The 12,267-nt window shown below is 36.5% G+C and overlaps 1 protein-coding gene across 1 annotated transcript in view; it reads left to right on the top strand.

Moving 5' to 3' along the window:
- Positions 1-12,267, top strand: part of LOC107701211 (regulatory-associated protein of mTOR) — a 312,842-nt gene that overhangs the window by 297,212 nt on the left and 3,363 nt on the right. The window contains exons 31-35 of the mRNA XM_016503169.1: positions 3,484-3,531; positions 6,487-6,593; positions 7,462-7,589; positions 9,133-9,219; positions 9,325-9,441. Coding sequence (XP_016358655.1) covers positions 3,484-3,531; positions 6,487-6,593; positions 7,462-7,589; positions 9,133-9,219; positions 9,325-9,441 — 487 coding nt within the window. The remainder of the gene's footprint in view (positions 1-3,483; positions 3,532-6,486; positions 6,594-7,461; positions 7,590-9,132; positions 9,220-9,324; positions 9,442-12,267) is intronic.

Genomic DNA, 12,267 nt, shown 5'->3' with positions numbered 1-12,267 from the left:
CTTTAGATAGAGCGCTCTGTGTGTGTGTGTGTGTGTGTGTGTGTGTGTGTGTGTGTGTGTGTGTGTGTGTGCAGTCAGCCTCAACTTTGAGACGCATTGTTAGGAATAGTTCACCTCATCTATACCCCATGTTGTACAAAACATTATTTTTGTGTTCTTTGTTTCTGTAGAACACAAAAGGCAGAGCATTAAGACTGCCTATCGCATACAACACAATTAGATATTAACTGTCACTGTCAAAAAGGACAAAAAGGTATCATAAAAGTAGTTAATATAATTCCATTTAATAGGTTTGTATGAGAAATAGATTGAAATGCGTTATTCTCTGAAAGTCTTGACTTCTTAGCTCTCATGTCTCATTTGCACTTCGACGTTCAAACTTGATACTGTCACAATAACAAATGAAATTTGGTTCTGTTCGAAATTGCATACTGCATAGTACTACTCAATGTTTCTACAGTATGCTGTCTCTCCATATTCTGTATAGTGCACATTATGCAAATGTATGCAATGGATGCAACTATCCAGATGGCTTACTAGATTTGCCAGTGTGTGCCGTAAGCAAGAGCACACTTTAAAATATTGAATCCAACTCAGTTTTTATTGACTCATTATGTGTTTGGACTGCCTAAAGAAATATTTGAATAAAAATGGATAAAACATGACACAAACTAAACTTTTGCATATTATGTACTGTTTTATATACTGTAATACTTCAGGTATATACTGTGCAGCAAACAGTGTACCATAGCAAACACAGCCTTTGTGAGCACAGTATGCCAAGCGAGCAAATGGCGGAATGCAAGATTTTCAGTGAATTATTTAAATTTGAGTCTTTTCTTCACATATAGATATCATAGAGCTGATCTCAGAACTCTCATTAAAACTGTTTTTTAGGACAGCTGCAGGGAGAAAGACCAGTGGCATAATCTTAGCCGGGTCATGGCTCCATCAGAACAGAAGATGGAGGGAAATCCTAGAATGTCTTTATGACCTTACCACTGATTCCTAACCACATTTAAAATTCATAAATAAAATTTCTACATGAAAAAGTTGTATATGAATCCATGCTGTATGGCACTTTTACCTAAATTTTAAAGTGAAATGGTTTCATTTCAGGAATGCTTAAGTAAAAGATCTGTAGCTTTAATAGAAATCATAAATGTTTGTGTCCTCCAAGTTTGGTTGCTATAGCCCTCATCCTTAGTGCTCTTTCTCATTCCTGTTTTTCCCTACATATGGTGCTCAAACTATCTTTTTCTTTCTTTCATTTACTTTAATAGACAACTTTTTGTGATTGCCCTGCTAAATCTGCGTGTATACATTTCCTCTGTAATGTCTGTAAATAAATTTTTCCTCTGTCATTGGAAAGGAGGAACAAGGCTTCTGTCAGCAGTATGATAATGCTTGCATACAATGCTTGCTAAAGGCCAATAATTCTTTTGTGTCACGTGATCGATTGCTACTTGGCAGTTGGGAGCTAAAAAGAGGGAGATTTTTCATTGAAAATTGTCACACAAAGCTGTTCTTTAGTATACTTTAATGCAATGGTTCCCAACCATGTTCTTGGAGTCACCCCAACACTTCACCTTTTGCATGTCTCCTTAATCAAACACACCTGATTCAACTCATTAGCTCATTAGTAGAGACTCCTGGATGTGTCAGACAAATTTAGAGGCATTCAAAATGTTGGCTCCAGGAACATGGTTGGGAACCACTTTTTTAGTATACTTGTACTATAGTGCACAAGTTGTTTCATGGCGTATGAATTACTGTTTAGAGTTTTTGGAGCTTGAAAGCCACTGTATACTATATGGTGACTGTAACATTCTTTATTTCTTCTTTTATTTGCTAAGAACTAGTTTTAACTAACTAGGTTTAGAGCAACATGAGGGTGAGTAAATGACCATTTTTATTATTAACCTCCTGAGACCCTGCGACCTCATATGAGGACATTATATTTTAGTGAATTTCTCTGAGACTATGCATGCCACAGTTTTAAGTCTGGATGTCCTGTACAGAGCACATTCAGGGCTTTTCAGAGATACTAAATGTTTAATACTAATGTATATTACCCAGAGATAATTTGGATGTTTCACCATGACCACTTCCTCTCCTTGGTCTTCAAAAATGTCTGATATTAATTTAGTGACACTCTTATGGAAATAATATTTTGTAATTATAATTTAAATCTGACAAATTTTTAAACTGTGTGTCATAAATCAACATCTCAGGAAAATGTTATGGGGTCCCGATGATTGAGTCCCGATGTCCTCTACCAAGGACGTAGCATAACTTATGAATGAAATATAATTTTTACATTTTTTTAATGCTCTAAACAATGTAATGACATGAAAAAATACTTATTTTTTCCTAAAATGTTTTGCCGGGTCTCAAGAGGTTAAAGTGTTTATTTAAAGGATTGCCATTTGCAATACCATTTGACAGAGATCTCCTAGTGTGTAACTTACCTGTTGTTGTTATATATTGTATATCATATATATATAGCATGTATAATAGTTTTATAGCATATATCCTTACACACATTGACCTCCAATTTTTCCATTTATATATATATATAAATACACTCACGGATTCTCTTCCTGAGAATCTTTATTTCCCAAATGAAATGAATACAGATCATAACAAACAATAAAAAAAAAAATAATAATAAAACTGGGATAATAACTCAATAAATGGCTCTTTCACAATAAAAACCTTAATGCCAGGAGAAAATCTCAGTCACGTATATCAGAACGCAAAGAGATTCTTGAGCGTCTGGCTTTCCTGAAGAACTCCTGCACATCTGTCAGTGCTACTTTAAGATGGATGAGCAAAGTTTTGGCTCTGAGTGCTGATTTCAGCCTTGCTATTCGGCTCCCTGTGAGAAAACCTGATTTACTTGGCAGATGTCATGCTGGGAAACCACAGCCTTGTTCTCCCTCCCTTTCCTGCAGTGTGTGTATGTGTGGATGTAGATAAGATATGAGGTGAATTAAATTCAGGTGGAATATAACTGTGGATCATATCTCTGGGTGTGCATGTATTCACCAGTGTGTGTGAGAGAGCCTGCTTTGATGTAAAAGTGTGTGTGTGTGTGTCTCTCTGATAGGCCCAGTCCCAAATGCTGCCCTGAAACCTTACGCCACACATTGATAATGTAATGCCACATAGTGTTGATAGGCCAAGTATGCATTGAGGGCACATAGTAGCCACTAGGGAGACATTCTGGAGCACCCTTCTGAAATCTAAATTGAAAGATGAAACACCCTGCTGTCTTGTGAACTTCACTGACATTTGTGTAAAGGCTAATGGAAGACCACAAGTGTGCATGAAGTGCCGTGTTTGGGACAGGGCTACAGATCACATCCTGGCTGTGTGCTTTCATGTGTGCTAACATGGTGGTGTCCTCTGGCTAATATACTGAGTCTTCCTGATCTCCTTCTTGTGCTCTTCCCCTCTCTTCCTGTTCTCCTTTCACAGGTTTGGCCCGACGGGTCTCAATCTATCTTGACAGAAGTAAACAGGGAGGTGAGTGCTTCTCTCTCTTCTTTTACTTCACCTCTATTTGGTGTTTGCACATGTGGCACTAAGCATCTAACTTTTTCCCGTTCCCAATTATAGCCTAACATTCTTATCTGCATTCATCTGATTGGCTCTTTTCATTCTTACTGCAGTTCTGATTGGTGGAAGTCAACACTGACCAATATTTAATTTGTTTCTTTTTTCTTCATTTGTAAGCACTATTTTTGGTGAAAAATGGCCAGAATTCTGTAGAAAGGAAGTAAAAGTAACTTTAGTACAGAGCTCATTTTAGTACAGAAAAACACATTTTAGTGTGGTGCTCCATTTAGCTGATGAAAGCAGAACTAAATTATAGGTAAAATTTACAAACACACAGGAAGTGTACAATCTGTAGGAATTTGAATGATGAGCATAACATTTTTATAGAAATTTGGATTTCGTGTGGGCTTTCTCATTGCTCTTGTTTATTATAACACACTTCTAAGGTAATACAAATTTTTAATAATTTGCTTTTAGTAATATTCCCTGATCAACATCACCATCAACAAAAAGTGTGTGTATTAATCTTGCCTGAATCAGAAACTGTGTGTGTGCGTGCACATGTGTATATTGTGCTACCGGATGAAGAGAATATATGTATGTTTGTGTTGATAAGGATGATTATATTTTGTGTGCATAATATATTCTAGGTGTGTGTGTGTGTGTGTGTGTGTGTGTGTGTGTGTGTGTGCTATACACAAATGTCTTTTTGCATATCAATTAGTTAAGCAGTTGAAAGTTCATATTAATTACTAGGTCTGAGTTTATTCACGTAAGCATAACGCTGGAATTCCAAACCGTGAAGGCAAACCAAATTCATGATGAATGTGCTTCATAAAGTTTTTATTCCTGATGTGAAATTCTCCCTTGGCTTCTCCATTTATTTCTCAGCAGTGTTTGGAGGGATGAATGTGAGGGGGTTTTCTCTTCCCTAAGATTGGATTTTTGATAGACAGCAGAAGTTTTGAAAGTAGGGCAGCAGTGCTACAGTTCCAGCATTTCCTGCTCCACATAACTTTTAGCTGTGTGTTTGGGGCACTCATATAAGAGTGTTCTTTACTCTAGTGATTGAACAGCATCAGAGAATGACAGCCAGTCAATCAGAACTGAACCAGGGCTCCAGACCAGTCAGGACAAAATTTCCCTCTTGTCCTTCAGAAGGTGCTGTTAGCATGGGAGCTGAAGCTTTGCAGTAAATTGGAAGTTTGTTTTGGTCAGTTTAATCTAGAGGTCTACCCAGGCAATAAACTAAAGCTGGAAGCCCCGTGACCTGACCTGACCATTTTGTGCACAAAATGAGTTGAAATTAAATGTAAAAAGTAAATCATAAAATTGTTTATAAAAATTTTTTTAAAAATAACCAAAGCAACTCAAGCCTTTATATATACTTTATACTGTATGTGGACACCATATAGTGACATTCTAGAAACATTCAAATGACTTGCAAGTAGAGAAAATTCTAGAGTGGAGGCACTTAACTGGCCTGCACAAAGACCTGACCCCCACTGAACATTTTGGGTTGAATTGCCAAAATCAATGTCTGATGCTGAATATTCTGCTCTTGTGTCTAAATGCAAGAACATCACAACAGCTGTGTTCTAACTTAAAATGGAATGCCTTTCAGAAAAGTGGGAGCTACAGTATTATAGCAGCAAAAGGAAAACCAACTCCCTGTTAATGCCCATTTGACATTGAATGTTCAACAAGCATGTAAGGCTGTGATGTTTGGGTGTATGTTCACATACACAAGTTCTTACCCTTGAAAACCATAGGTAAACACAAGAGAAAATACAACGATAAACATAGTTTGCAATGACCTTTTTTTCTGTACAGAGAATTATTTACTTCCCAGAACATAGAAATTGGAACGATGTTTTAAAACCAAACACAACCAAATTAAGAAAATAAACCTGTTAAGTTTTATTGAATGAATGAATGAATCAATGAATGAACAAATTAATGAATAATTAATTGCCATTATTTCATTAATAAATAATGTCACTGAATTTCTATATTTTATTTTGAGGAAATATGTAATTTTGTACAATAAAGAATATGTCTGTTAGGTTGCCTTTTAATGTCCAATGCTAAATCTGGATCCTGAAGTAAAACCAGTTAAGAACCACTTGAGAACCACATCTATTTTTTATTAATTTATTCTACATTTTATCTTCCTTTTAATTTTATTTACAGTTGCTGTCTATAATCTATATTCTCTTCAAACTAATGAAGTCATTGTGTAATCTACAAGGGAGAATCACACAACCGAGTCTCTCGAACAGAATCCTCTTACTGGATCATAAATGAAATCAGCTCAGCTCTGATTGGTGTCAGCATGAATAACTCCGTAAATAATTGCAGTTTAAACCTGAAGTTAACAAATTAACAGTCATATGAATGTCTGCTGTTTTTTTTTTCTTTTTTTTATTTTCTTTGTAATTCCTCCGCCTCCATATCTGTTCACATCATTCTTACGACAAAATTGACCAGAGCTAGGACTTGGACCATAGAATACTAACCATTTCATAAGCTGTGAGTTAGTGTAATTACAAGCTAAAAGGTTCAGTTTAAGGTCTGTTGATCTTGATCTTTTGTTAATCAAGTCCCATATGTGGCTTTGATCTTTCTTTCTTTCTTTCTTTTATTTGGTTTAAACTTTTTATTTTGCCATTATATAAGAGGTTCACTTTGTGCATCTAATTATTCAATGTTTTATAAGACTATTAGTGAAAGCATTGTATTCATTCATTCATGAAAGTGAAAGTCACCAATATTTTTATTCTGAAACAAATGTAAATCAACCAAAAGGTGAGTGTGTGACTGTATTATATTTTATCATAATGTACTGACATGTCAGGAGAGCCCAGAGAGTTGTACATTTGAGTGTGTATGTGTGTAAACCTTCTGTACCCTCTTTTGAAGGTGCAGGTATGGTGGTGGACTGGGAGCAGGAGACTGGCCTCTTGATGACGTCAGGTGACGTTAGAGTCATACGGATCTGGGACACAGAAAGAGAAATGAAAGTGCAGGTACTGGCTGAGTTGCACATGCCTGCACACACACACACACACACCTTCACTTTAAAAGCATCAGTTCTCTTTGAGCTTTGTAGCTCCATCATTTATGTGCACCACTGTCTTGCTTCATAGTTAGATAAAAAAGTTATTTCCATATTAGTCTCCCTCTGGCCTCTCTTTTTTCCCTCTCTGCCTAAAATTTCTACTTTTCAAAGTTCCTACATGAACGTTTCCATTGTTTGATACTGCAGATCCTTGTATCATTGTTTTTGGTGATCAGTCATTAAGTTCAATTTAGCAGTTTGTCTAAGGCAGAAACTTTAAGGCTGGCATTTCACTGTGCAGTCAGACTTGCTTTCATGAGACGCCATACTGGACAAATGTGAAGTGAACCACACTATAAATTATTGAAACTGTTCCTCCGGTTACATTTTTATGGGCTGTGTGTCTCTCACACATTTGATGAAGTTTCAGATGTGATCCAATTATAATATTATACATCTCAAAGTACTGAACCGCAACATGTATTCTGATATGCACTAAAAATCTATCTTTGGAAATATCTACACCAGAGCAACCATTGTCTAAGCAAAGCCACCATTCTAAATCTATGTGTAAATCAGTTTTATTCAGAGGCCCACACTGAGCAAAAATTATGCAATTTGTTTGCTGATATTTATATGCAGTTGCTGCTATTTTTATGGCCAAATAGAAATTCTGTTAGCTTGTAATGTACATCAATGAAATCTTATATAAAATGCATATAAATATCATTCACTCTTTAATATATCTTAGTATGGTATTTAAATGCTTTGATATTTAATTGATATTTAACTGCACTCCTCCAATAACTCATTCAGCTTTTATGTCTGTGTTGCAGGACATCCCAACAGGAGCAGACAGCTGTGTGACCAGCCTATCATGTGATCCTCAGCGGTCACTGGTAGCTGCAGGTCTTGGAGACGGATCGGTTCGTGTGTACGACCGCAGAATGGGACCTAACGAATGGTGTGTCAGCATTCACAGATCTCTGTCTACAATCATTAACATATCGAACAACACATACATGTAATATAACTCACCTGAGTTATATTACACCTGAGACCTTTGCTAACAATCATATGAGATGAGTCATAAAGGATTGAGCTGTTATTGACCTTTGGGGAAAATCAAAAGAGTCAGTCAACACTCAGAGACCTTTAAAAAGAGTCATATTACTGAATCATAAATATATTAATCTCTGATGTTCCACCACAACTGGGATGATTTCATAAATCAGACATCTCGAAATCTAAAATAAATTCTAACTGCTATATCAGAAAATGATTCAGCATGAACCTTGTGGCTATGCGCAATGTCACTCCTGTCCAGCGCCACTGAGCTTGTTTTGTCTTGCTTTTGGTCTTGGTTGATAAAAGTATCTGTGACAGTAACTCGCATATCTGTGTGTCCACTCACCCACAAATTCCATGAGAAAACGTTGTAATTAAGTCATAAAAAGCCCTGTGAATATTTAAATAATGCTAATTTAACAACTCCCTTTGGCTCTAGCATTTCCAAATGCTCAAGATTTTCCTTCTGCTAGTCACATGCGTCGGCTCTCTTCCATGTCTTGTTATTTCTTTGCTTTCATGCACCTTTAAACATTCCACCTCTGTGTCCCACAGCTCATGCTGACATTTCCTGCTTCACACTGTTGATGAGTTCCTTTTCATTAATTTGCTTGCAGCCTGGCTACCACTATACTTTAAGGGTATAAATTGCTTAATTTAAATCGAAGTGAGGTTGCATCATAACCTTTGACATGCTCAAATTTTGTCACAGAGGAGTATATCTGTATGAGAACCCCCTTGCCTCCAGTAACATTGCTGGAGTGCTTGTGGTCATGTTTCATTCTAGTTTAAAAGTGGTTTCTTCTGGATACTTTTAAAAGGGTCTATTATAGATATTTTTTCCCTTTTCCCAGATTCACACTTTTATAATTAATTCCTACATACAAGTATTATATTTTAAAATTATGATAATCTATACACAAACAATTTCAATATTTATTAAATTATTTATATTAGGCCCTGTTATTCATTTATTTTTTTTTATTTTTTACAAAAAATCAATTGTTGTATAATTTCCACCACAATTTTGCCACTAGGTAAGTGTTTTTTGTTGTTGTTTTTTTGTTTTTTCTTTTTCCCAGAAGCTAGTGTTCTTGGTTACCAAAGAGACAAGTGTCAGTAAAGAGCATGCTTAAAATAGGAGATGTGATGTGTGAAGAAAACAAAGAGAAGGGGTGTGGTCTTGTGTGGTAACTCTTATTTACCCAGACTTTTGAATGGTCTTTTGAAAGTCCACAGTGCCAAAAATGCCAGTAGTGGAAGAAACATCCTTCGAAAGAATTATAATTTCTCCACTATGCTGTTACTACAGAGATCATTGTTATTCTGTGTTCTGGTGCAGTGCATTCCTGCAGCTCTCTCTAGTGGTCAGTGTTTAGTAATGCTGCCTAAATTTTGTGGACTGTAACTGCTTATACCAATCAACTCTCTTTCTACAGTCGTGTGATGACGTATAGAGAACACGGTGCTTGGGTGGTGAAGGCACATCTGCAGAAGGAGCCTGAAGGACACATTATCAGTGTCAGGTAACTGCTTTTCTCTTTGCTTCATAATTTCTATCACTTAATTTAAAGAATTTACCTCACGGTCTTCTTGTATTTAGCTCACAAGCTGGTTCTCCTCTCTTGTAGTGTGAATGGAGATGTGCGGTTCTTTGACCCACGGACACCAGAATCAATTAACATCTTGCAGACAGTGAAAGGACTGACGGCTCTGGACATTCATCCACAAGCAAACCTGTTTGCTTGGTGAGAGATGCACCTGCATCATTTATACAATCAGTTCCATGATGCAAAATATTACGGTTTAGAAAAAAAAAAATACAGAAGACAAACTTTTCCTTTGCATCCATGACCCTCTTTACACCTGGCATTAAGGTTCATCTTGGGTCATTTACAAATTGGCCGTTTTAAATCAAGGCATAAATGGGGCCCAGATCTTTTGAGATCTGATCACTCAAGCCATGTTTGGAGGAATGCATATGTAAATGCTGTTCTGTCCATGTACTTCACTGAACTTTTTCAGTGTGCCTGATGTCAACAGGCAGTGACACACATGACGACGTATAGATACACATTACTCAAATTTGGTTAAAATAGGTACTTGATTAACAAATAATTCTGCTAAAAACATCACATTTTAGTTCATTTAAAGGCACAATATGTAATTTTTTTTCTCCGCTAGAGGGCGCGTATTCAAAATATACAAAGAGGCAAAGGCATAGTTTGATGATGCAGTGACTGAGTGTGGAATCATGGGAGTTGTCGTCTTCATCCCCACAGCCGATGCAATCCGACGGGACTCGGGCAGAAATCATGTTCATGGATGAGCTAATGATTTATTAATGTAGTTGAATGAAGCAGGGTGAGGCTGAAAGCCGTTGAAGAGAAACGAGGCTGCTGAACGAGTGCGACACACGGCTCGAAAGCAGCAGAGCTTTTATTATGCCACCGTCGACCACTTCCGCTCGTTCTGGTCGTGTGTATGTGGGAAAAAAAAGCAGCGCTGTTTTATCATACTAGATACATTTGAAAGTTCTGTTATTATGCTACTCTGTGCGGTCGTCACCGGTCTAATAAAACGCACAACATATTAAAGCGTCTTTGGTGTTTCCATGTTTTCTACAAAACAAAACTTGAAATCGAGGGGTTATGACGTCATTGGCAGGCGACACAATGACACTATGGACACGGTCCGTGTCACTAGTTAAAATTGCTTATTTCTCTGGATTTAAACATTCTTCGAAACATTTGGGATAATGCAAGTACACAAGTCAGCAAAATATATAACACTGTTCTAGTGGTTTTTGGATATTTTAATAAAAAAATCTTACATATTGTGCCTTTAAAGGTCTATTTATTTGAGGAAACAGTACAAATTGTCCAGATTTTTCATTTTGAAGTCTGAAGAAGTCTGTTTTTTTTCCCCCCTAAATCTGAGAGCCTCTCCTCAAAATCTGGTCACAGGGCCTAAATTAAATGCAAAGGAATGTCATGTCCATGATATCACTCGACCAGGTCAGTACGAAATTGGAAGCATTGTCCCGTGTACTGCAAGTCATAAGCAATTTCCCGCATTTCAGTGTTGTCTGTATTATTTATTTTTCCCTGAAATTACAATACCACAATAACAAAAAAAAGTAATATAAAAATGCAAACTGAGATTATTCGGGTTTAAAAATCTATTTGTGCAGCGGTAATGTTCTAGCTAGTGCATGAAAAATAACCAACCAACACAGACAGTGTTTTTGCTGATAACAACTGCATGGACAAAACAAAGTAATTATGACAGTGTGAACCTCATCAAAAGAGAGCTGGTAAAGGTTAGCAGCAGTTACATCCAGGGCCGCATTAAGACCTCACTGGGCCCTGGGGCTATGACTTACTGCAGGGCCCCAACACTAGCCTAAGTAAAAACAAACTTACTGAAGACAAGTAAACAGTCATGAATTACAATAGAACAAAGAAATTGACCTACAAACACTTAAAGCACTGAATAAGAAATATTATATTGTATAAAATAAATAGACAACAATAGACCGAATAGTCTTCACTGTATAAATTCAACATACATTATTTTACAAAAGCGATTTGGTCAAGGACAGTTAGTGATTCTCTTTCTAATGTTTAATTTACTTTATTGACACAAACAGCAACAGCAGCTATATTAGGCTGCTTTGGAGGAATAGTTCACCCCAAAAATGTAAATTATGTTGTTGTTGTTCTAAACCTAAATTTAATAAATGCATTTGATTGGTAAACCCAATTCAAATGTGACGTTTTAATCTCTAATGGTAATGCATGGAATTTACGGAAAACTCCACTAAATAATAGCACTAAAACGTGAGAGGCGTGGTGGGGCTTTGGCGATTGGCACTACCGATGTCCGTCAATCTACTCCACAGCGACGGGCCCCCTCCTTGCTTGGGCCCCGGGGCTTCAGCCCCGCCTAGCCCAATGGTTAATGTGGCCCTGGTTACATCTGCCAGGACACATACTGGTTGGGAATGCTCTGCTTTGTTCAAGGTGCACTGCATCTGGTAAAAATGTATAATGCTTTTCTCAATGAATATTGTTTCAAAGCAGCTTTAAAAAAAAAAATTCAATTCTGCAATAATTATATTCAGTTCATTATATTTAGTAGACTGAATAGTCCTGTGTTATCACTCATACCTTGGCAAATTGAGTGCCAGTTGCACAGAGCCGGTTACAAAAACGGTAACACTTTACAATAAGTTCATTAGGTAACAGTAGTTAGCTGTATTGGTTAACATTAACTAAGCATGAACAATACTTCTACTGCATTTATTGATCTTAGTTAATGTTAATTTCAACATTTACTAATGCATTATTAAAATCAAAAGTTGCATTTGTCAACATTAGTTAATGCACTGTGAACTAACATGAACAAACAATGAATAACTGTAGATTAATAAAAACTGTAACAAATGTATTGCTCATTGTTAGTTCATGATAGTTAATACATTAACTAATGTTAAAAAATGACACCTTATTGTAAAGTGTTACCCAAAAAAAAAAATTTTACAAAGCTTGTCGATTTAAAGCGTATTATAA

Source organism: Sinocyclocheilus anshuiensis, unplaced genomic scaffold (genome assembly GCF_001515605.1).
Source record: "Sinocyclocheilus anshuiensis isolate Anshui unplaced genomic scaffold, SAMN03320099.WGS_v1.1 scaffold1522, whole genome shotgun sequence".
Classification (NCBI taxonomy): Eukaryota; Metazoa; Chordata; class Actinopteri; order Cypriniformes; family Cyprinidae; genus Sinocyclocheilus; species Sinocyclocheilus anshuiensis.
This window is presented reverse-complemented; position numbering and strand designations above follow the sequence as displayed.